Source organism: Oncorhynchus kisutch, linkage group LG4 (genome assembly GCF_002021735.2).
Source record: "Oncorhynchus kisutch isolate 150728-3 linkage group LG4, Okis_V2, whole genome shotgun sequence".
Classification (NCBI taxonomy): Eukaryota; Metazoa; Chordata; class Actinopteri; order Salmoniformes; family Salmonidae; genus Oncorhynchus; species Oncorhynchus kisutch.
Genome location: NC_034177.2, coordinates 34,479,379 through 34,503,784, shown reverse-complemented (window position 1 = coordinate 34,503,784; position 24,406 = coordinate 34,479,379). Strand labels below are relative to the sequence as shown.

The 24,406-nt window shown below is 43.0% G+C and overlaps 1 protein-coding gene across 1 annotated transcript; it reads right to left on the bottom strand.

Annotated features, from left to right (window-relative positions):
• Window positions 1-219: 219 nt before the first annotated feature.
• LOC116372942 (SH3 and multiple ankyrin repeat domains protein 3-like) lies at window positions 220-24,134 on the bottom strand. Its single transcript, XM_031821432.1, has 9 exons — window positions 24,129-24,134; window positions 22,560-22,668; window positions 9,846-9,997; window positions 9,330-9,497; window positions 7,889-8,005; window positions 2,460-2,537; window positions 1,342-1,408; window positions 665-900; window positions 220-518 (listed from the first exon to the last, which is right to left on the bottom strand). Exons 1-9 carry the CDS (start codon window positions 24,132-24,134, stop codon window positions 351-353), a joined length of 1,101 nt encoding a protein of 366 aa, XP_031677292.1. The 3' UTR covers window positions 220-350.
• Window positions 24,135-24,406: the final 272 nt, after the last annotated feature.

Here is a 24,406-nt window from a genome sequence, read left to right as displayed (position 1 = left end):
CACCCCCCTGACAAACACATATATCACAGTGTGAACCATTCTTTATTTGACCAGGCAAGCCAGTTAAGAACATGTTCTTATTTTCAATGACAGCCTAGAAACAGTGAGTTAACTGCCTTGTTCAGAGGCAGAAGGACAGATTTTTACCTTGTCGGTTCAGGGATTTGATTTTGCAACCTTTCAGGTACTGGCCCAACGCTCTAACCACTAGGCTACCTGCCACTCTGTGAGTAAGACACTTGAGAGACAAGGACAAGGAGGAGAGAGGAGGAGCTGGCCTATTAGAACAGACAACAGCACAGTTCAATGTCCCCCAAGGTATTCGATATATGATTGATTGATTGTCCGTCTCACCTGAGGCGTCCTCGATGGACATGTCCCAGAGCGTGTCCGTGTGTCCTCCTGACGCTCTGATCGTCCTCATGCAGATGACTGTGTAGCGAGGGAGAGCGAGAGTGGGAGGAGCGAGAGCTGCCTGTGCTCTGGAGACTGCTGTCTGGCACCTCTCCATGATGAGTCTGGAATACAGCACACACACTGTCACACACACATGTAGGCACACACACACTCACTCACTCACTCACTCACTCACTCACTCACTCACTCACTCACTCACTCACTCACTCACTCACTCACTCACTCACTCACTCACTCACTCACTCACCTCCCCCAGGCTGGCGTGTTGTTGGTGTTGTCCCAGTGCAGGCAGGCTCCTCAGAGAGGGGACAGGAGACTGACCCTGTCGACCGTGACCCTGCCGCAGGCCCTGCCCCAGACCGTGAACACTCTCCCCGTTGAGGTTGTTGTCGCTAGCGGAGCGCAGAAGGGAGCGGGGCGAGGGCAGTCCTCCCACCAACACACGTCTACGGTTAGTGTAGGAGGGGGTCTCCCTGAAAGGCACTGGGAGAGGGTGACACAACATGTTGCTAGTCAAATCAACATAACAATGTGTACAGGGTTCGGGTTAAATACAACTGATTAGGTATCCCCCTTTCCCTTACTACATTCCCTGAGGTAGTACCAAGGATATATAGCTTTATGTGTACATACATCTTACTGCATTGAATTAGGAATCTGGGATATTCTTTCTGTCTAACACTAGATGGCAGAATTTTCACATGTAGCATATTGACTCCCAGTACACTGAATCACACAACAAAGTGCACATGATCAGGGATAATTACAGAGTGGGTGATTACAGTGGCTACAGTGCGAGTGCTTCAGTCACTTGGCTGAGGACTCTCTTACCCTCTCACACCACTATGGAGGTGAGATTTACTCAATTAAAGTCTAATGACCACATGCTGTTAGCCACGTACCCATGGCATGTCGCCTACTCACCAACGTCTGACACTTTGTGGATCTTAATGATTTCGGCCAGGTCAAAGTTTCCTGCTATAATGGCAACCTGGAGGAGGAAAGAGGGAGGAGAGAGGAGGGAAGGGGAAGAGAGAGAAGGAGAAGAGAGCAGAGGGAGGGAAGGAAGGAGAGGAGTAAGTCACATATGTTCCCTTCCCAAAAACAGGTTAGTATCCTGCTTCTCAACACAAGTGTTCCGTAAAATAAGGCTCCCATAGGAAACTGCCATTCTCATGGGGGAGAACAGAACCCTGCTGAAACCTGCTGTCTCAGTCTCTGCGTCTGTCTGGAATAAACCTTAGCCTCTGTTGTTTCAAGAAAATACATGCTGGGAACCAATTATCAGATGTATGCTACATCTACTCTAACAGCTAACAGGCAACAGGGGAACACATTCCATCCACCACTCCCTCCTTCCTCCCTACTGTGCTCTCTCTCTCTACTGCACTCTCTCTCCACTACTGCGCTCTCTCTCTCGCTCTCTCTCATTGGCCACTACTACTCTCTCTCGCTCTCTCACAGACACAACAAAACTAGCATTTCAAACAAAATTAACAAAATTATATTGTAATTTGTTATCCTTTTGTTTGCTTTCTCTCTCTCTCTCTCTCTCTCTCTGATTCATATTTCACACATTAGTAATCCTTCATTAAAAGGCTGCTTGTAACAGATGTCTGATAGCAGTGTGTGTTTCTGATTTCTGGCACTGTGTGAGCGTGTGCACGTTTATGTGGGCAAATGTGTGTGCATGTGCTGGCGCTGTGTGGAGCCAGCTATCCCTCTGTACAAACAAATTAACTTTGATGTGTTGAGGAAATCTGTGTCAATGTCAATTTGACACAGGCTTAATCACACATCTTGCCACAGAGGCAGGCCAGAGTACAGAAACAGTGTTTCAAGTGGAGTTGCCTTCAAGCCATGTAGTTATGGCAGAACAATTATTAATACATTATCTTTGACGTCCACCTCCCTTGACCTCCAAGAGTTTCTGAAACCTTCGCCCATATTAAGTCATATAAAGTTTTCCTTATGGCATGTGGTTATTGTATAGCTAGAACGTAATGTCTGATAGAGGCCAGCAGAAGGAAGGAGAGTCTCACCTGAAATGCCGTCTGGCTGTTGTAGTTCTTGATCTCTTTATTCACTCCCCGAAACAGTAGAACTCTGGTACAGCTATCCTGAAAGAGGAAGAGGAAGAGAGCATTTTCTTTTCTTTTTTTTTTACGATCAGTTGTAAAATGTTGGGATTTTGGTTGCATATAGCTTGTCAATTCATCAGCACACACACGAACCAGCACTCACGCACAAGCATGCACATGAACACACACACACACAAGATATATGAGGCTTCATTGAGTGCCAGCTCTATTCTCTAATTGGTCCCAATAGAGCTAAGTCTGCTAATTACACTGACCAGAGTTAGAGAGAGAGAGAGCCTTCCCCTCTCCTTCCCTTCCTCTGCATTCTCATCACCCTCCTCTTCCCCAATCTCTCCCTCCATTCATAGCCTAACATAGCGTGTCTGTTGCTGTGGATGTGTGTGTCATTAGGCTATGCCATTGGTGCTGTGTGTAAATGTATAGTCCTCTCCCTCTCTCAGGAGGGATCCATGGGTTAACGGGAGGGTTATGTGTTTACAGGGTATAGATCAATATTTAATTTAAAAACACAGAGTAGAATTAACAGCTCTATGATTGATCTTCTTAACCAAACATGCTCTCTCCCTGGACCCTATTGAGTCATTATCACGCATGCACACACGCACACACACGCATGCGCACACACACACAGGAACGCACATCTCTGTTCAAATTACATTGATCTCACAGGAACCTATAGTAAGAGTGCTGTAGAGCCTTCTTTTGGTGACAAACTACATGAAAGCAGTGCGACCCTGCATTGAGTTGTGCATGTGCCTGTCTCTGTGTATGTGTCTGCGTCTGTGTGTGTGTCTGCCTCTGTGTCTGTGTCTCTGCCTCTGTGTGTGTGTGTGTGTCTGCCTCCATGTGTGTGTGTCTCTGTGTGTGCGTGTCTGCCTCCGTGTGTGTGTGTCTGCCTCCATGTGTGTGTGTCTCTGTGTGTGCGTGTCTGCCTCCGTGTGTGTGTCTGCCTCCATGTGTGTGTGTCTCTGTGTGTGCGTGTCTGCCTCCGTGTGTGTGTGTGTGTCTGCCTCTGTGTGTGTGTGTCTGCCTCCATGTGTGTGTGTCTCTGTGTGTGCGTGTCTGCCTCCGTGTGTGTGTGTCTCTGTGTGTGCGTGTCTGCCTCCGTGTGTGTGTGTCTGCCTCCATGTGTGTGTGTCTCTGTGTGTGTGTGTCTGCCTCCAGTGTGTGTGTATTTTTAAGGTAAGCAGAGGTAGACATAAGGAGTCAGCAGAACATCCTCTACCTAACAAGGCTGTTCAATAATGCATTGCCTCTCCTGTAATAGCCCCGTAATCACATCATGTTAATGCTAGTACGCTAATATAGCTAAAAACCTATAGAGTTGAACCCCTGAGGATGTTAGCTAATCACTAGTCGCCTGTAAAATTTGCACACAAAAACACTCATTCTTTCTCTCATTTAAACGTCTCTTCTGGTTTACACTTAAAGGTGAGAAGCATAATTGTAGCTGTACCACATAAAGGCTCTGATGGAGAATTAGCTAGGGTGGTTAATACATATTGAGGAGGGCTGTGTCTGTTCTCCATTAGGCATGAGACTCTAGCAGAATAATCTACAGAGAATGAGAAAATATCCATTAAGGAGGGTGACATGCATGAGACAGGAGTGAGAGAATAAGAGAAGGGAGAGAGAGGGACGAGTGTAAAAACAGAGAGAAAGTGATGGAGAGAAAGAAAGAGAGGTTGTTCAGTATCTCTCCCCAATCTTGACCCTCTGTGAGTGTGTCTTTCTGTGTGCATGCTCTTTTTAATTGGAATGGGGGATAACCTATGCATCAACTACTTTCACAAACACACACACACACACACACACACACACACACACACACACACACACACACACACACACACACACACACACACACACACACACACACACACACACACACACACACACACACACACACACACACACACACACACACACACACACACACACAAATGCTCCAGGAGACCAATTATAGAGAGGGACATCCCTCTCCCTGCTCACAGCACTAGTCATATTATAGGAAACATTTAAGCATCCAGCAGACTTCGTCACCACGTTTCTTTACCACAATATACAGCACCAGTCAAAAGTTTGGACACACCTACTCATTCAAGGGTTTTTCTTTTTACAATTTTCTACATTGTAGAATAATAGTGAAGACATCAAAACTATGAAATAATGTAGTAACCAAAAAAAAAAGTGTTTAACAAATCGAAACATATTTCATATTTTAGATTCTTCAAAGTAGCCACCCTTTGTCTTGATGACAGCTTTGCACACGCTTGGCATTCTCTCCATCAGCTTCACCTGGAATGCTTTTCCAACTGTCTTGAAAGAGTTCCCACATATGCTTGTTGGCTGCTTTGTTGGCTGCTTTTCCTTCACTCTGCGGTCCAACTCATCCCAAACCATCTCAATTTGGTTGAGGTTGGGTGATTGTGGAGACCAGGTCATCTGATGCAGCACTCCATCACTCTCCTTCTTGGTCAAATAGCCCCTACACAGCCTGGAGGTGTGTTGGGTTATTGTCCTGTTGAAAAGCAAATGATAGTCCCACTAAGAGAAAACCATATGGGATGGTGTATCGCTGCAGAATGCGGCTGTAGCCATGCGTATTAAGTGTGCCTTAAATTCTAAATAAATCACTGACAGTGTCACCAGTTGGTGGGAACCACACATGCAGAGACCATCCATTCACTTACTCGCCGTCTCACACAGACACAGAGGTTGGAACAAAAAAATCTCAAATTTGGACTCATCAGACCAAAGGACATATTTCCACCTGTCTAATGTCCATTTCTCGTGTTTCTTAGCCCAAAGTCTCTTCTTCTTATTGGTGTCCTTTAGTAGTGGTTTCCTTGCAGAAATTCGACCATGAAGGCCTGATTCACGCAGTCTCCTCTGAACAGTTGATGTTGAGATGTGTCTGTTACTTGAACTCTGCGAAGAATTTATTTGGGCTGCAATTTCTGAGGCTGGAAACTCTAATGAACTTATCGTCTGCAGCAGCGTTACCTCTGGGTCTTCCATTCCTGTGGCGGTCCTCATGAAAACCAGTTTCATCATAGCTCTTGATGGTTTTTGCGACTACACTTGAAGAAACTTTTAAAGTTCTTGAAATTTTCCAGATTGACTGACCATATCTTAAGGTAATTATGGACTGTTGTTTCTCTTTGCTTATTTGAGCTGTTCTTGCCATAATGTGGACTTGGTCTTTTACCAAATAGGGCTATCTTCTGTATCCCCCCCTACCTTGTCACAACACAACTGATTGGCTCAAAAGGAAAAGGAAATAAATTCCCCAAATTAACTTTTAACAAGGCGCACTAGCTAAAAAATTGAATTGCATTCCAGGTGACTACCTCATGAAACTGTTTGAGAGAATGCCAAGAATGTGCAAATCTGTCGTCAAGGCAAAGGGTGATTATTTTAAAGAATCTCAAAGACAAAATATATTTTAATTTGTTTAAAATATTTTGGGTTACTACATGATTCCATATGTGTTATTTCATAGTTTTAATGTCCACTATTATTCTACAATGTAGAAAATAGTAAAAATAAAGAAAATCCTTGGATGAGTAGGTGTGCCTTTTCACATTTAGAATCTTCCTGACGCCATTCTGTTCCTTCTCCATGTCTTGTCTGACAGGTGTGTGATTCCACCTGGGTTCCACTCATTCCCTCAGATTCCTGTTATCCCATTCTCAGCTGGTGTTGTGTCTGCTCAATCACTCCCCTCTAGTAGTGGCATTAACCAGTCTACTCTGTTCATTAACCAGTCTACTTCTGACTGACTGATTGACTGACTGGGACTGTCTCTTTATTGACTCATCAATCTGGAGGCTGCCTGCCTGTCATGTCCTTCTCTTTCATCCTCCTTTTTTCTTCCCTGTCTCTTTTGTATGGCTCTCTACTTTTCTCTCTCTCTCTCTCTCTCTGTCTCTCTCCGCTCTCCATATCCCTTCCCTCTGCATCTCTCCCATATGAATCTATATCACTGAGCTAGTGTCTCTGTGTTGATTCCTCGATAATCATCCAGACCACCTGTCCCCCCTCCGTCCCCGTCCCTGCATTTATTCCTTTAAGCCCCACTTAAAAGTTCTGTCCATGGGATCAATCTACTCAGCGGTGGCCTCCTGCATCTCTAAACACTGGAGGGATGAAACATGTCTGTGACGATAGGACCCTGCAGAGACAGGGTCTATGAAAGGGAGGAGTAACACCTTTTCCCCTAACTTTCCCATTTGTCCACAAATATTCATTAGCATAACTCAGAGAATTAAATCTGTGTTGTTTAAGGTAACCAATTTTAAGGACCTTTGGATCACCTAAAATATGCCACTTAATGCCATTTTATTCATGATTGTATGAGCCCTAATTTCCTATTGAGTTTTAAATGCACATGTCAACAGTTTCCTTCTTTCTCCTCCTCTCTCCTCCTCCCCTCCCTCTCTCTCCTGCCGTGCATGTGTAACAAACAGCCTTGATGAAGTATTGATGTTCTTCTCCTCGACCCTCTCAGACACACTTGTGTGTGCATGTACACACTCTCTAGAGACTGTAGTGTTCTAGAGCCTTGGAAACAGGTCATTACACATGAGTATAGTCAGCGGAGAAGGTTTCACTCTAACACACACACCCGCCCCATGCTGTTCACTTAGTGGTTAAAAGTACAGCAGGATTCTGGCACAGAATCTACACACTGTCACACAGTGTTACATCACATTGTGTGTGTACATTTCACAGACAGAAATCTTTACAAAAACACTTTTATACAAAGCCATATTCAGTCGACATGGCCCGTACAGGAAACAACCCCACAACCCTAGTGCTCTGCTCTCAACACCTGAGCCATCGCTTTTCAATTAGACACTTAAGCCTCAGTCCCCAAACTCAGAAATCAATGTTTCATTGGAGCCTATCAATCTCATCTCTAAATCGCTTGCTACTATCAATATGACTCTTACATTGTCTCCATTCAATCTGACAGTCCATCCACTCAGCGCCCTCCTAGCACCAGTACACTGCCTGAATTGACCAGGTAACTTGTAACCTTTATTTAACTAGGGAAGTCAATTAAGAATGTTTATTTACAACGATGTCCTACCAGGGAACAGTGGGTTAACTGCCTTGTTCAGGGGCAGAACAACAGATGTTTACCTTGTCAGCTCAGGGATTTGATCCAACAACCTTTCGGTTATTGGCCCAAAGCTCTAACCGCTAGGCTACCTGCCACCCCAAAATGCAAGCAACATTAGACAAGTGAAAGCAACATGAGAAAAGACAGCTTTAACACACACAGACATTTGTCAAACCCCTCTAAACCACTTCTTACTCTCCACTACTTATCTGACAACATACACCATACAGTGTCTTACCTGGTTGTAGAGGGCACAGACGTGCAGGGCGGTGTTTCCAGAGGCGTTCTGGGCGGCCATGTCAGCTCCGTAAAACAGCAGGTGCTCCAAGTGCTGAACGTGACCATGACGACACGCCTTTATGGGGAGACAAACAAGATGGCCGCCTTAGAGCCACATGGGTGCCAGTTTGGGTTATTAAGATATTTTGAGTGATTGTGGTATCATAAATTGTGTGATATTGGAGACAACCCATTTCTCTTCTCTATTCTCTTCTCTATTTCTCTATCCCACACAGGCACTATATTAATTGTTCCCTCTCTCTTTTGTTTTGTCTTATCTGTGTGTTCCAGCAGCACACATTGTAATTTTTATTATCACTCTTCATTTGTGTTTCCTATTATTCATGCACAGACAAGACAGACAGACAGACAGACAGACAGACAGACAGACAGACAGACAGACAGACAGACAGACAGACAGACAGACAGACAGACAGACAGACAGACAGACAGACAGACAGACAGACAGACAGACAGACAGACAGACAGACAGACAGACAGACAGACAGACAGACAGACACACACACACACACACACACACACACACACACACACACACACACACACACACACACACACACACACACACACACACACACACACACACACACACACACACACACACACACACACACACACACACACACACACACACAATACATTCTAATGCCATGGAGGCCAGAGGGAAGGTAACATATAGAGTATATAGTCGTATAGTAATGGAGAGGTCTGGAAAGCTGGCCTGTAGGCCCAGATTTAGTGTCAGCTTCATCTCCCCCCAATTCAAAATGGGTAAGAGTTACTTTCTCAAACACATACTCTTTCTCTCATACTCCATTGTCATCTCTCTCTTTCATTCTCTTACCAACAGCCTGTCAGTTTAGCCTGATTATACTGTAGGTCTCCAAGCCTCCAGACTAACCCTTCATTGAATTGTGTGGTGACGGCACCATGCTACCCCAGAAACAGAGGCTGTTGGTGGGGGAGAACAAGGCAGGAGTGTGGGGTAACCATGGAGGTCCCCAGACATGCTGGGGACCTCCATGGTTAGAGGAGAGGAGAAGAGAGAGCAGTGGGAACAATGGAACACTGTGGACACAGTACTGTTAACAGTTCTTGTGTTCCAGTCCTTTAAGGTTTATATAATGACAGGGTCTGCAGGGTTTCATCAAGCCTTGTAGTGCTACTCCCGTTCCCTCCATATAAAACCTTATTAAGTCTGCAGTGCTTTTGTGCCCCATCAAATTAGGAAATGAATATTGTATCCCTCGTTGCTCGTCCCCTACATTTTCTTCCTCATAAAACCATCGGAAAGGTTTCCTCACAATTTCACAGTCTCAGTCTACAGTAGTGTCCATGTCTGGGAAGAGCAGTCGCGCTCTGTATGTGTGTGTGTTCACCTGGTGTATCTCCTGCCATCCGTTCTCGTCCACACAGCCCACCTGAGCGTGGTCGTGGAGCAGTAATTCACAGCAGTAGGGGTCTCCTCCTACCATAGAGCTGTGATAGAGCGGACTTAACCCTCGACTGTCCTTATAGTCAGGAGACGCACCCAGGTCCAGCAACGTCTGGTAGAGAATGAGAGAGAGAAAAGAGGAGAGAGAGAAAGTGAGAGAAAGAGCTAGAGAACTCACACACATCCAATGCACACACTCACAGAAACAAGCCCAACAGGACCTATTAAAACCCATGTATGAAAACACTATGTTTCCTTTGTGTCATCTACATTTCCTATCATCGGCTGCCGCACTCATGTAGATCAAGAAGAGGGTCATGGTCCATCAAGATGACGGGCTTCTCTCCGCTACAGCTATAGCTCTCAAGATGAGAACAATTATATGAGTCATATCAGAGCCATTCAGTGATGACACATCCATTCACTGAGTACATGCCCATGCGCGTCTGTGTGTACTCACTATGAGCGCTGTATGGTTCTTGGTTCGGACAGCCTTGTGCAGGGCAGTGATGCCGTCTTGGGTCCTGAAGTCCAGGTGAGCTCCTCCACTCTTCAGCACCTTGATGAGGTCTGCACAGCCCTCCAGCTGAGATGCCATGGTCAGAGGACATTCTACAGCACACAGGGGGAGAGAGGAACCCTGTTTAATATGCAACAGGGAAGCTTTCCAGTGTACATTGTGGACGGTACTGAGACAGAAGCATGTGTTCTGCATTAGGGTTGACTTTCAAATGTAGCATGGTAGAGGAATGCAGTGGAGTGTAAATGTCCATACATTAACCCTCCCACCCTATGGATGACCTCAGATTAGGTTCGATTAGATTGGAATCATGTTTTTAATCTCATCATATCCCATTAATCACATCATATCTCATTCTCATTAGTAAACGCTGTCCTTCTCATACCAGTTGATGAATAAATGTCTATTTGGTGCTTTCCTCCATCCTTCAAATGAAGTCCCTGTAGATCCCATATCACATGAAACTATCAGACTAACACTGGAAGAGAGGTGTTAATCCCAGTATTCAACCTGGCAATCATTACATTATGGCCACCTAATCATCCCTAGCTTCCAAATGATTTCTACAAAGCTACACTATATATACAGAAATATGTGGACACCCCTTCAAATGAGTGGATTTGGCTTTTTCAGCCATACTTGTTGCTGACAGGTATATAGAACCCGAGCACACAGCCACACAATCTCCATAGTCAAACGTTGGCATTAGAATGACCTTACTGAAGTGTAAGTGCTTTTATTGTGAAGTAGATACGTCTAGGAGCGACAGCGGCTCAGCAGTGAAGTGGTAGGCCACTCTAGAGCAGTGGAAATGCATTCTCTGGAGTGATGAATCACGTTTCACCAGCTGATGGACAGGAGAATGCTACCTGCCCGAATGCACAGTGCCAACTGTAAAGTTTGGTGAAGGAGGAATAATGATCTGGGGCTGTTTTTCATGGTTTGGGCTAGGCCTCTTATTAGTTTGAGTGAAGAACAATCTTAACGCTACAGCATACAATGACTTTCTAGACGATTCTGTGCTTCCAACTTTATGGCAACTGTTTGGTGAAGGCCCTTTCCTGTTTCATCATGAGAATGCCCCCGTGCACAAAGCGAGGTCAATACAGAAAAGCTTTGTCGAGATTGTTGTGGAAGAACTTGACTGGCCTGCACAGAGTCCTGACTTCAACCCCAGCGAACACCTTTGGGATGAATTGGAACACCAACTGCGAGCCAGGCCTAATCACCAAACATCAGTGCTCGACCTCACTAATGCTCTTCTGGCTGAATGGAAGCAGGTCCTCACAGCAATGTTCCAACATATAGTGGAAAGCCTTCCCAGAAGAGGGGAGGCTGTTATAGCAGCAAAAGGTGGACAAACTCCACATTAATGCCCATGAATTTGAAATGAAATGTTCGACGAGCTGGTGTCCACATACTTTTGGTCATGTGGTGTATATGGAATTGTTTTAAGAAGGACATACAAGGGATCATTTTGCTATTTGATTTTGAATTTTAAGAACCCCTGAAAGTATAAAAAAATAGAAAAAAAGCAATTTGATCAAAACATATATTTGGTCAATTTTAGAGGCGGATGTGCAACATAGATGGATGTGGTGGATTTTTATGGGGATAAAAAAAAAGTTTAATAGATTTTGCGGGGGTGCGGACATCGACCGTATGGGGTTAACTTGTAATATAGCAAAAATAAATAATAACAATGACTACAGAATCCCTATTCTGTGCTTGAGAAATCAATTAGTTGTATACAAATAAATCAAAACATTTGATTAAGAAGTCCTTCCCCTTTTAAATGACTTTGATTAGAGTAATGAGGGAAAAACTATTTCCTTTTCCAGATGAATCCACTCTCATGCCTTTCAAGTGATTCATTTAAGAAGACAAATATCGTGCCTTTGATTGCCTCGTCAGTCAAATGACTTTGTGTGAAAAACATGATGGAGTTGGTATTTATAAAAACCAGACAGAGACAGATAAGAGTGTCCGAGTAGGCAAACAGTCTGTGTGTGTGTGTGTGTGTGTTTGTTTGATTTGATGAAGATGCAACAAAACACTAAGAAGCAATTAATGTCATATATTTTCTACATTTCTTCATCAAATACACCTCTTCATCAAAGAAAGTGCATGGGATGAACTGTGGGTTTAGTACAGGGTTTCCCAAACTTGGTCCTCAGGCCCCAAGGGGTGCACGTTTAGATTTTTGCCCTAGCACTACACAGCTGAATCAAATAATCAGCTAATCATCTGGTTTTGATCATTTGAATAAGATGTGTAGTGTTAGGGCAAAAACCAAAACGTGCACATCTTGGTGCCTGAGGACCGAGTTTGGGTTTAGTATATTCAAAAACACGTGCACACACAGATAACGAAACTAGCATTTCAAACTAAATTAACAAAATTATATTGTCATTTATTTTCCGTTCTCTCTCTGTCTCTCTCTGTCTCTCTCTGTCTCTCTCTCTCTCTCTCTCTCTCTCTCTCTCTCTCTCTCTCTCTCTCTCTCTCTCAATTCACGGGGCTTTACTGGCATGGGAAACACATGTTAACATTGCCAAAGCAAGTGAAGTAGATAGTATACAAAAGTGAAATAAATAATAAAATGAACAGTAAACATTACAGTCACAGAAGTTCCAAAAGAATAAAGACATTACAAATGTTGATTATGCATACATACAGTGTTGTAATGACGTGCAAATGGTTAAAGTATAAAAGGGAAAATAAACATAAATATGGGTTGTATTTACAATTGTGTTTGTTCCTCACTGGTTGCCCTTTTGTTGTGGCAACAGGTCACAGATCTTGCTGCTATGATGGCACGCTGTGATATTTCACCCAGTAGATATGGGAGTTTATCAAAATCTGGTTTGTTTTCGAATTCTTTGTGGATCTGTGTAATCCGAGGGAAATATATGTCTCGAATATGGTCAGAACATTTGGCAGGAGGTTAGGATGTGCAGCTCAGTTTCCACCTCATTTTGTGGGCAGTGTGCCTGCCTGTCTTCTCTTGAGAGCCAGGTCTGCCTACTGCGGTCTTTCTCAATAGCAAGGCTTTTAATTATTATTTTTTTATTTCACCTTTATTTAACCAGGTAGGCTAGTTGAGAACAAGTTCTCATTTGCAACTGCGACCTGGCCAAGATCAAGCGTAGCAATTCGACACATACAACAGAGTTACACATGGAATAAACAAAACATACAGTCAATAATACAGTAGAACAAAAGAAAACAAAAGTCTATATACAGTGAGTGCAAATGAGGCAAGTTAAGGAAATAAATAGGCCATGGTGGCGAAGTAATTACAATATAGCAATTAAACGCTGGAATGGTAGAACGGCAGAAGATGTATATGCAGGTAGAGATACTGGGGTGCAAAGGAGCAAAATAAATAAATAAATACCAGTATGGGGATGAGGTAGGTAGATAGATGGGCTGTTTACAGATAGGCTAAGTACAGGTGCAGTGATCTGTAAAATGCTCTGACAGCTGGTGCTTAAAGCTAGTGATGGAGATGTGAGTCTCCAGCTTCAGAGATTTTTGCAATTCGTTCCAGTCATTGGCAGGAGAGAACTGGAAGGAAAGACGACCAAAGGTGGAATTGGCTTTGGGGGTGACCAGTGAGATATTCCTGCTGGAGCGGGTGCTACGAGTGGGTGCTGCTATGGTGACCAGTGAGCTGAGATAAGGTGGGGCTTTACCTAGCAGAGACTTGTAGATAACCTGTAGCCAGTGGGTTTGGCGACGAGTATGAAGCGAGGGCCAACCAACGAGAGCGTACAGGTCGCAATGGTGGGTAGTGTATGGGGCTTTGGTGACAAAACGGATGGCACTGTGATAGACTGCATCCAGTTTGTTGAGTAGAGTGTTGGAGGCTATTTTATAGATGACATCACCGAAGTCGAGGATCGGTAGGATGGTCAGTTTTACGAGGGTATGTTTGACAGCATGAGTGAAGGATGCTTTGTTGTGATATAGGAAGCCAATTCTAGATTTAATTTTGGATTGGAGATGCTTAATTACTGTGAGTCTGGAAGGATAGTTTACAGTCTAACCAGACACCCAGGTATTTGTAGTTGTCCACGTATTCTAAGTCAGAGCCGTCCAGAGTAGTGATGCTGGACAGGCGAGCAGGTGCGGGCAGTGATCGATTGAAAAGCATGCATTTAGTTTTACTTGCATTTAAGAGCAGTTGGAGGCCACGGAAAGAGAGTTGTGTGGCATTGAAGCTCGTCTGGAGGTTAGTTAACACAGTGTCCAAGGATGGGCCAGAAGTATACAGAATGGTGTCGTCTCCGTAGAGGTGGATCAGAGAATCACCAGCAGCAAGAGCAACATCATTGATGTATACAGAAAAGAGAGTCGCCCCGAGAATTGAACCCCTGTGGCACACCCATAGAGAATGTCAGAGGTCCACATGCTCACTGAGTCTGTACAAAGTCAAAGCCTTCCTTAAGTTTTGGGTCAGTCACGGTGGTCAGGTATTCTGCCACTGTGTATTCTTTGTTTAGGACCAAATAGCATTCTAGTTTGCTCAGTTTTTCTCTTAATTCTTTCCAATGTAATTATCTTTTTGTTTTCTCATGATTTGGTTGGGTCTAATTGTGTTGCTGTCCTGGGGCTCTGTGGGGTCTGTTTGTGTTTGTCAGTAGAGCCCCAGGACCAGCTTGCTTAGGGGACTCTTCTCCAGGTTCATCTCGCTGTATGTGATGGCTTTGTTATAGAAGGTTTGGGAATCGCTTCCTTTTAGGTGGTTGTAGAATGTAATGGCTCTTTTATGGATTTTGATAATTAGCGGGTATCAGCCTAATACTGCTCTGCATGCATTATTTGGTGTTTTACGTTGTACACAGAGGATATTTTTGCATTTCTCCACGAGGTGAGACCTTGCATGGAGCCCCAGGCATTGACAGTTCTTTTGTGTTTCTTCCATTTTGAAATAATCGCACCAACTGTTGTCACCTTCTCACCAAGCTGCTTGGCGATGGTCTTGTAGCCCATTCCAGCCTTGTGTAGGTCTACAATCTTGTCCCTGACGTCATTGGAGAGCTCATTGGTCTTGGCCATGGTGGAGAGTTTGGAATCTGTTTGATAGATTGCTTCTGTGGACAGGTGTCTTTTATACAGGTAACAAACTGAGATTAGGAGCACTCCCTTTAAGAGTGTGGTCCTAATCTCAGCTTGTTACCTGTATAAAAGACACTTGGGAGCCAGAAATCTTTCTGATTGAGAGGGGGTCAAATACTTATTTCCCTCATTAAAATGCAATTCAATTTATAACATTTTTGACATGCCATTTTCTGGATTTTTTTGTTGTTATTCTGTCTCTCACTGTTCAAATAAACCTACCATTAAAATTATAGACTGATCATTTCTTAGTCAGTGGGCAAACGTACAAAATCAGCAGGGGATCAAATACTTTTTTCCCTCACTGTATATCTTGAAAAGGGTGGGGCTTAAACTGCATCCCTGTCTCACCCCACAGCCTTGTGGGAAGCAATGTGTGTGTTTTTTGCCTATTTTAACCACACACTTGTTGTTTGTGGACATTTTATAATGTTGTATGTTTTTCCCCCAACACATCTTTCCATCAATTTGTATAACAGATGCTCATGCCAAATTGAGTCAAAGGCTTTTTTGAAATCAACAAAGCATGAGAAGACTTTGCCTTTGTTTTGGTTTGTCTATTTATCAATGATTGTGTGCAGGGTGAATACGTGGTCTGTCGTACAGTAATTTGGTAAAAAAAAACAATTTGACAGTTGCTCAGTACATTGTTTTCACTGAGGAAATGTACGAGTCTACTGTTAATGATAATGAAGAGGATTTTCCCAAGGTTGCTGTTGACGCATTTCCCACGGTAGTTATTGGGGTCAAATTTGTCTTCACTTTTATGGATTGCGGTGATCAGTCCTTGGTTCCAAATATTGGGGAAGATGCCAGAGCTAAGGATGATGTTAAAGGGTTTTAGTATAGCCAATTGGAATTTGATGTCTGTATACTTCATCATTTCATTGAGGATACCATCAACACCACAGGCCTTTTTTGGGTTGGAGGGTTTTTATTTTGTCCTGTAGTTCATTCAAGGTAATCTCTCTCTCTGTCTCTCTCTATCTCTCTCTCTCTCTCTCTCTCTCTCTCTCTCTCGCTCTGAGGTCACCTCACTGGAGGCTCTCAACAAATGGCTGCATAAACATTTGCATAAGCATGAGGAGATTAGCATGAAATAATCCAGCTTTACCCAGCATGCATTGGTATGGAGCAGAAAGGGTTAGACGGAAATCGCTCAGCAGGCAGCCAACCAGAATAATCACAGCCGAGCTTGTTATCTACCTCTATCTGTCCGTCTAAGTGTTAACTTCCGTCTAAGTGTTTACGTCTATCTGTGTATCTGTTTGTCTGTTTCCGTGTCAGTATGTCTGTTTCTGTCTCAGTCTGTTCCTGTGTCAGTTTGTCTGTCCATCTGTCCGTCTGTCTGTAGTAGTCTGTCTGTATAATGTCTCTGTATCTGTCTGTATGTCTCTGTATCTATCTCTTCCTCTCTTTAACACTAGCAGAGGCAAATGAGTTATCACTGGCATTTTTTAAGTCATGCCGCCTTCCATCCTTAACATTTGCAGGGACGTTTTTTTTTTTTACATCTAGTCAATGTTTTTATTCATGTTTTTTAACAATGTTTTGTTTGATCTAAATTAACTCTGCAGGTGTCTTTGATTCCATCCTTTCCGGGGCCTCATTTTTAAATGTTGCGTACTTACAAAATATACCCCAATTGCCATGAGAATTTCCTTTCCTCCACCCAAACTTTAGACTGTGCGAATGCACATGTTCTAGTGAGTGTTGTATTACAAACGGGCAAGTATGTTTTGGTGCAAAAGGTGGATATGATGAAAAGCTTATTCATAAAGACATAATAACAAGATGCAGAGAAGAGCGTAAATCGGCTATAATAATTACACATAGTATTTTCATAACAAATAAACAAACAAGAATAAATTCCTCATCTTTTCTCATCTTTTGCAGCTTAATTTGACTCAACACGGGAAACCTCACCCGGCCCGGACACGGATTGAAGGGTTGAGGAAAAGGGTTGAGGAAAAATAAGATGAGGAATTTATTCTGCAATTGTTATGAAAATAAATTGGAAATAAAATACTATGTGTAATTATTATAGCCGATTTACGCTCTTCTCTGCATCCTGCATCATGTTTTTATGAACAAGCTTTGTAGCCATACAACAAATTATCATGTGCATTTCTCATTTAATTGGAGCTAGGAGCGCAACATCAAAGCATATTTAACTTAATCTAGGAGCCTATACCAACAGCACATAAAAACACAAACATATACTACCATTCAAAAGTTTGGGGCCACTTAGAAATTACCTATGTTAATAGGTAATATAGTCAAGATGTTGAAAAGGTTATAAATAATGATTTTTAATTGAAATAATTATTGTGTCCTTCAAACTTTGCTTTTGTCAAAGAATCGGAGGACTTTGCTCACTTTGAGGACAATACAGTGCCACCGACATGGTCCGCTACCAAAACCTGCGGACTCTCCTTCACCGCAGCCAACATGAGTAAAACATTTAAACGTGTTAACCCTCGCAAGGCTGCCGGCCCAGACGGCATCCCTAGCCGCGTCCTCAGAGCATGCGCAGACCAGCTGACTGGTGTGTTAACAGACATATTCAATCAATCCCTATCCCAGTCTGCTGTTCCCACATGCTTCAACGGGGCCACCATTGTTCCTGTTCCCAAGAAAGCTAAGCTAGCTGAGTTAAATGACTATCACCTTGCAGCACTCACTTCCGTGATTATGAAGTGCTTTGAGAGACTAGTCAAGGATCATATCACCTCCTGTCACGTTCGTCGTAAAGAGGAGACCAAAGCGCAGCGTGATTAGAATACATTATACTTTTAATAAAGATAGACACTAAACAAACTAACAAAACGAACGTGAAGGTCTCATACAAAAGTGCAGACACAGGCAACTAGACATAGATATAGACAATAACCCACAAAATACCCAAAGAAGATGGCTGCCTAAATATGGTTCCCAAACAGAGACAACGATAAACACCTGCCTCTAATTGAGAACCAATCTAGGCAACCATAGACATATATAAACACCTAGATGATAAACAACCCCATAAACCTACAAAACCCCTAGACAGTGCAAAACACATACATCAACAATGTCACACCCTGACCAAACCAAACCAATAAAGAAAACAAAGAATACTCAGGTCAGGGCATGACACCTCCACCCTACCCGACACCCTAGACCCACTCCAATTTGCTAGCCGCCCCAATGGTTCCACAGATGACGCAATCACACTGCACACTGCCCTAACCCATCTGGACAAGAGGAATACCTATGTAAGAATGCTGTTCATCGACTACAGCTCACCATTTAAGACCATAGTGCCCTCCAAACTCGTCAATAAGCTTGAGACCCTGGGTCTCGACCCCGCCCTGTGCAACTGGGTCCTGGACTTTCTGACTGGCCGCCCCCAGGTGGTGAGAATAGGAAACAACATCTCCACCCAGCTGATCCTCAACACTGGGGCTCCACAAGGGTGGGTAATCAGCCCTGTCCTGTACTATCTGTTCACTCATGACTGCGTGGCCATGCACGCCTCCAACTCAATCATCAAGTTTGCAGATGATACTACAGTGGTAGGCTTGATTACCAACAACGACGAAACGGCCTACAGGGAGGAGGTGAAGGCCCTCGGAGTGTGGTGTCAGGAAAACAACTTCACACTCAACGTCAACAAAACAAAGGAGATGATCGTGGACTTCAGGAAACAGAGGGGGCACCCCCCTATCCACATCACGGGACAGTAGTGGAGAAGGTGGAAAGTTTTAAGTTCCTCGGTGTACACATCACAGACAAACTGAAATGGTCCACCCACACAGACAGCATCATGAAGAAGGCGCAACAGCGCCTCTTCAACTTCAGGAGGCTGAAGAAATTCGGCTTGTCACCAAAAGCACTCACAAACTTCTACAGATGCACAATCGAGAGCATCCTGGCGGGCTGTATCACCGCCTGGTACGGCAACTGCTCCGCCCACAACCGTAAGGCTCTCCAGAGGGTAGTGAGGTCTGCACAACGCATCACCGGGGGCAAACTACCTGCCCTCCAGGACACCTACACCACCCGATGTTACAGGAAGGCCATAAAGATCATCAAGGACAACAACCACCCGAGCCACTGCCTGTTCACCCCGCTATCATCCAGAAGGCGAGGTCCGTACAGGTGCATCAAAGCTGGGACCGAGAGACTGAAAAACAGCTTCTATCTCAAGGCCATCAGACTGTTAAACAGCCACCACTAACATTGAGTGGCTGCTGCCAACACACTGACTCAACTCCAGCCACTTTAATAATGGGAATTGATGGGAAATGATGTAAAATATATCACTAGCCACTTTTGAACAATGCTACCTAATATAATGTTTACATACCCTACATTATTCATCTCATATGTATACGTATATACTGTACTCTATATAATCTACTGCATCTTTATGTAATACATGTATCACTAGCCACTTTAACTATGCCACTTTGTTTACATACTCATCTCATATGTATATACTGTACTCGATACCATCTACTGTATCTTGCCTATGCCGCTCTGTACCATCACTCATTCATATATCTTTATGTACATATTCTTTATCCCCTTACACTTGTGTGTATAAGACAGTAGTTTTGGAATGATTAGTTAGATTACTTGTTGGTTATTACTGCATTGTCGGAACTAGAAGCACAAGCATTTCGCAACACTCGCATTAACATCTGCTAACCATGTGTATGTGACAAATAAATAAATTGATTTGATTTAATTTGTTCACCCCGCTATCATCCAGAAGGCGAGGTCAGTTCAGGTGCATCAAAGCTGGGACCGAGAGACTGAAAAACAGCTTCTATCTCAAGGCCATCAGACTGTTAAACAGCCATCACTTACATTGAGTGGCTGCTGCCAACATACTGACTCAAATCTCTAGCCACTTTAAAAAAAAAAAATTGGATGTCATAAATGTATCACTAATCACTTTAAACAATGCCACTTTATATAATGTTTACATACCCTACATTACTCATCTCATATGTATATACTGTACTCTATACCCTCTACTGCCTTCTGCCTATGCCGTTCGGCCATCGCTCATCCATATATTTATGTGTACATATTCTTATTCATTCCTTTACACGTGTGTGTATACGGTAGTTGTTGTGAAATTGTTAAATTACTTGTTAGATATTACTGCATGGTCGGAACTAGAAGCACAAGCATTTCACTACACACGCATTGACATCTGCTAACCATGTGTATGTGACCAATACAATTTAATTTTATTTTATTTGTATGGCCAGCATACCGGAGTCGCCTTTTCACTGTTGACGTTGAGACTGGTGTTTTGGGGGTACTATTTAATGAAGCTGCCAGTTGAGGACTTGTGAGGCGTCTATTTCTCAAACTAGACACTCTAATGTACTTGTGCTCTTGCTCAGATGTGCACCGGGGCCTCCCACTCTTCTTTCTATTCTGGTTAGGGCCAGTTTGCGCTGTTCTGTGAAGGGAGTAGTACACAACGCTGTACAATATCTTCAGTTTAGCATTAATTTCTCAGAACAAGAATAGACTGATGAGTTTCAGAAGAAAGTTCTTTGTTTCTGGCAATTATGAGCCTGTAATCTAACCCACAAATGCTCCAGATACCTAACTAGTCTAAAGAAGGCCAGTTTTATTACTTCTTTAATCAGGACAACAGTTTTCATCTGTGCTAACATAATTGCAAAAGGGTTTTCTAATGATCAATTAACCTTTTAAAAATGTTAACTTGGATTAGCTAACACAACGTGCCATTGGAACACAGGAGTGATGGTTGCTGATAATGGGCCTCTGTACACCTATGTAGATATTCCATAAATAATCAGCCGTTTCCAGCTACAATAGTCATTTACAACAATAACAATGTCTACACTGTATTTCTGATCAATTTGATGTAATTTTAATGGACAAAAATGTTGCTTTCTTTCAAAAACAATGAGATTTCTAAGTGACCACAAACTTCTGAATGGTAGTGTATTTTGATAAACAAAATTTGTGTGGGCTGTAGCATTTAGCCTACTTTTAAATTGTTTTGAATATAGGCTAAAATACATATTGCAGAACTGCTATAGGCAACATGCATGTTTAGTTTGAAAAAGTCACTGCAAAATATTTAAAAAATATTTTTTATTTTATTTTTTATTTCACCTTTATTTAACCAGGTAGGCTAGATGAGTGCAAGTTCTCATTTACAACTGCGACCTGGCCAAGATAAAGCAAAGCAGTTCAACACAAACAACAATACAGTGTTACACATGAAATAAACAAACATACAATCAATAATACAGTAGAAAAGTCTATATACAGCATGTGCAAATGAGGTAGGATAAGAGAGGTAAGGTAATACATAGGCCATGGTGGCAAAGTAATTACAATATAGGAATTAAACACTGGAATGGTAGAATGTGCAGAAGATGAATGTGCAAGTTGAGATACTGGGGTGCAATGAGCAAGATAAATACATAAATGAATACAGTATGGGGATGAGGTAGATTGGATGGGCTATTTACAGATGATCTATGTACAGGTGCAGTGATCTGTGAGCTGCTCTGACAGCTGGTGCTTAATTAATGCTAGTGAGGGAGGTAAGAGTCTCCAGCTTCCGAGATTTTTGCAGTTCGTTCCAGTCATTGGCAACAGAGTACTGGAAGGAGAGGTGGCCAAAGGAAGAATTGGCTACGGGTGGGCGCACGTGCTACGGGTGCAATGGGTGGGTGCTGCTATGGTGATCAGTGAGCTGAGATAAGGCGGGGATTTACCTAGCAGAGACTTGTAGATGACCTGGAGCCAGTGGGTTTGGCGACAAGTATGAAGCGAGGGCCAGCCAACGAGAGCATACAGGTCGCAGTGATGGGTAGTATATGGGGCTTTGGTGACAAAACGGATGGCACTGTGATAGACTGCATCCAATTTGTTGAGTAGGGTATTGGAGGCTATTTTGTAACTGATGTCGCTGAAGTCGAGGATCTGTAGGATGGTCAGTTTTACAAGGGTATGTTTGGCAGCATGAGAATCGGAAGCCAATTCTAGATTTCATTTTGGATTGGAGATGTTTAATGTGAGTCTGGAAGGAGAGTTTACAGTCTAACCAGGCACCTAGGTATTTGTAGTTGTCCACATATTCTAAGTCAGAACCGTCCAGAGTAGTGATGCTGGACGGGCTGGCAGGTGCGGGCAGCGATCGGTTGAAGATCACACCTTTACAAAAAATGTGATCAAATTTGCCATTGCTCTTTCTTTTAGAAACTGCCGTGATCTAATTCCAATAGTTCCAAATTATAAAGGGTGTTACAGTCAACATAAAAGGTTAATGGAGGGCGTTTTCCAGGCGGAGTTATAATGCTCGTTCACGTGCGCACAGGTTTATGACAGGTTTATAACGGGAAACCTGTGTATGTATGGCGTGCGCCAAATGTAAATTTAGAAGAAAAATTACATGTGTATTCTTTTCAGAAATGGCACAAGGCAGATACTTAGTGTGAAATTTACGCAACGGTTATAAAGGAGATGCAACAGGCTCCTCACCTCCCGATTCAGGGTCGTGGAAGTTGGGGTCCAGACCTTTCTCCAGGAATTTGGACACCTTCTCAATGTTCCTCTGCTGAACATACTCCATAAACTTCTTCAGGTTCGCCTGGAGACAGACAGAGAGAGAGTCCATGTCATTCAACTAGTATCAAAAACACATTTAAATGTATTTCATGCAAATCAAATTCAATTAAATATTGAGGAAGGGGCAGAGGTGGAGAGTTTGAGAGAGAGAGTGATAGAGAGAGAGAGATAAAGAGAGAGAGGGGCCAGGAGGCAAGAGCGATAGTTAGAGAGGAAGAGAAATAGAGTGGAGAAGCCAGGATGCATCAGGGAAGGAGGGGGAGAGAAAAAAGAGAGGCAGTGAGAGAGAGCACGCTAAAGACAGTTATGGAGATAAAGAGAAAAAATGTAGGGAGAGAGAACTCTGTGATTGGGTGATGTAACACTCATGTGAATAGAGATGTTTAATAATGGAGGTGAGAGATGAAAGCTGAAGCACACTGCTGTGTGTGTGTGTGTGTGTGTGTGTGTGTGTGTGTGTGTGTGTGTGTGTGTGTGTGTGTGTGTGTGTGTGTGTGTGTGTGTGTGTGTGTGTGTGTGTGTGTGTGTGTGTGTGTGTGCGTGTGTGTGTGTGTGTGTGTGTGTGTGTGTGTGTGTGTGTGTGTCCAAGTGGAAGATTTAGGTGGATACAGTAGTGCATTAGGCACCTTTGGGTAGAAAGCACTATTCCATCTCTACTGTACTTCCGTCACAGCAAAAAAAAAAAACAACCTCCTTTTACCCAAAACAGCATATCGTACAGAGCACTTCTCTTTACAGGATCAGACCATTTTCTTACTGGATTGTTTGAGTAAAGAACACTATAAAGACAAGACTCAGGATTGGGGTCCATTTCCATTTCAATTCAAAACATTCAGTAGATTAACTGAAATGTAAATGTCCAATGCAGCTGTTTTTATGGCAAAAAAAAAACAAAACAATGATAGCTTCTTAGCAAAGAACAATTTCTCTAGCCATCATTTTTCTAGTCCTGTCTGGGAGTGGTCTGAGTGGGGAACGGGGAAACAGAACATTTGCTGTTATTTCCAGAGATGTCACCAGGTAGGCCAAAACTCTAATTCCACCAAAACTGGCTGAAATTGCAGGTGGTCTTTTCAAACAGTTCTTGCACTAAAAGGCATTATCATAATTGTCCCAATTTCACAGTACTCATAGTGTGGAAATATAAAACACAGAAATATCACGTTTTGGGGCCTTTAACATACAGCACAAAATGGAAAACATCTGTAATGTGGATTGGGTGTGTGTACAGTCATTGGTCATCCAAAGAAGAGGAGTTGAGGTCTTTCCTCTCAATATTCAGTTGTGCGCTACAATTCTACACCAAAGAAGGAATTTAGGATATCCTTATTTTTGTGTCCACGTTGCAGTGAAGCGTGTCATCCAATACAGATGACTATCTCACTAAGCTGTTGGGAGTGAATAAGGACACATACACATCTGCATCTGTAGTACAAGGCTGGACAGCTCATTCATAAAATAACACCATGCACACGCACGTACACTCATGTCTGTTATTGATTGATTTGGCCATGTATTTTTGTCTTCACTTTTAAAGGAACGATTCAACCATTTTGAATGGTATGTTGTTTTTGTGCATCTCTGAGTGATGTTCTATCGATTCCTAGGGTCATTTCATGTTTTCATGTGTATCTGAGGTGGTCACCGTTAAAGCAGAAATACAGCTGGTATGACGAGATTTGCATTGAATGACTTTCACACCAATTGCGAAATATCATCCTGCTGCAATCCGTCAAATATTTATTTGGAACAAGTTTGAT

Bases quoted from the DNA above. Each gene is read 5' to 3' on its own strand.
- LOC116372942 (XM_031821432.1), bottom strand. The intron at 9,998-22,559 runs GTGAGGAGCCTG...TGTGTGCTGTAG, and splicing joins CCACGACCCTGAATCGGGAG to AATGTCCTCTGACCATGGCA. The intron at 901-1,341 runs GTGAGTAGGCGA...ACCCTCTCCCAG, and splicing joins CCACAAAGTGTCAGACGTTG to TGCCTTTCAGGGAGACCCCC.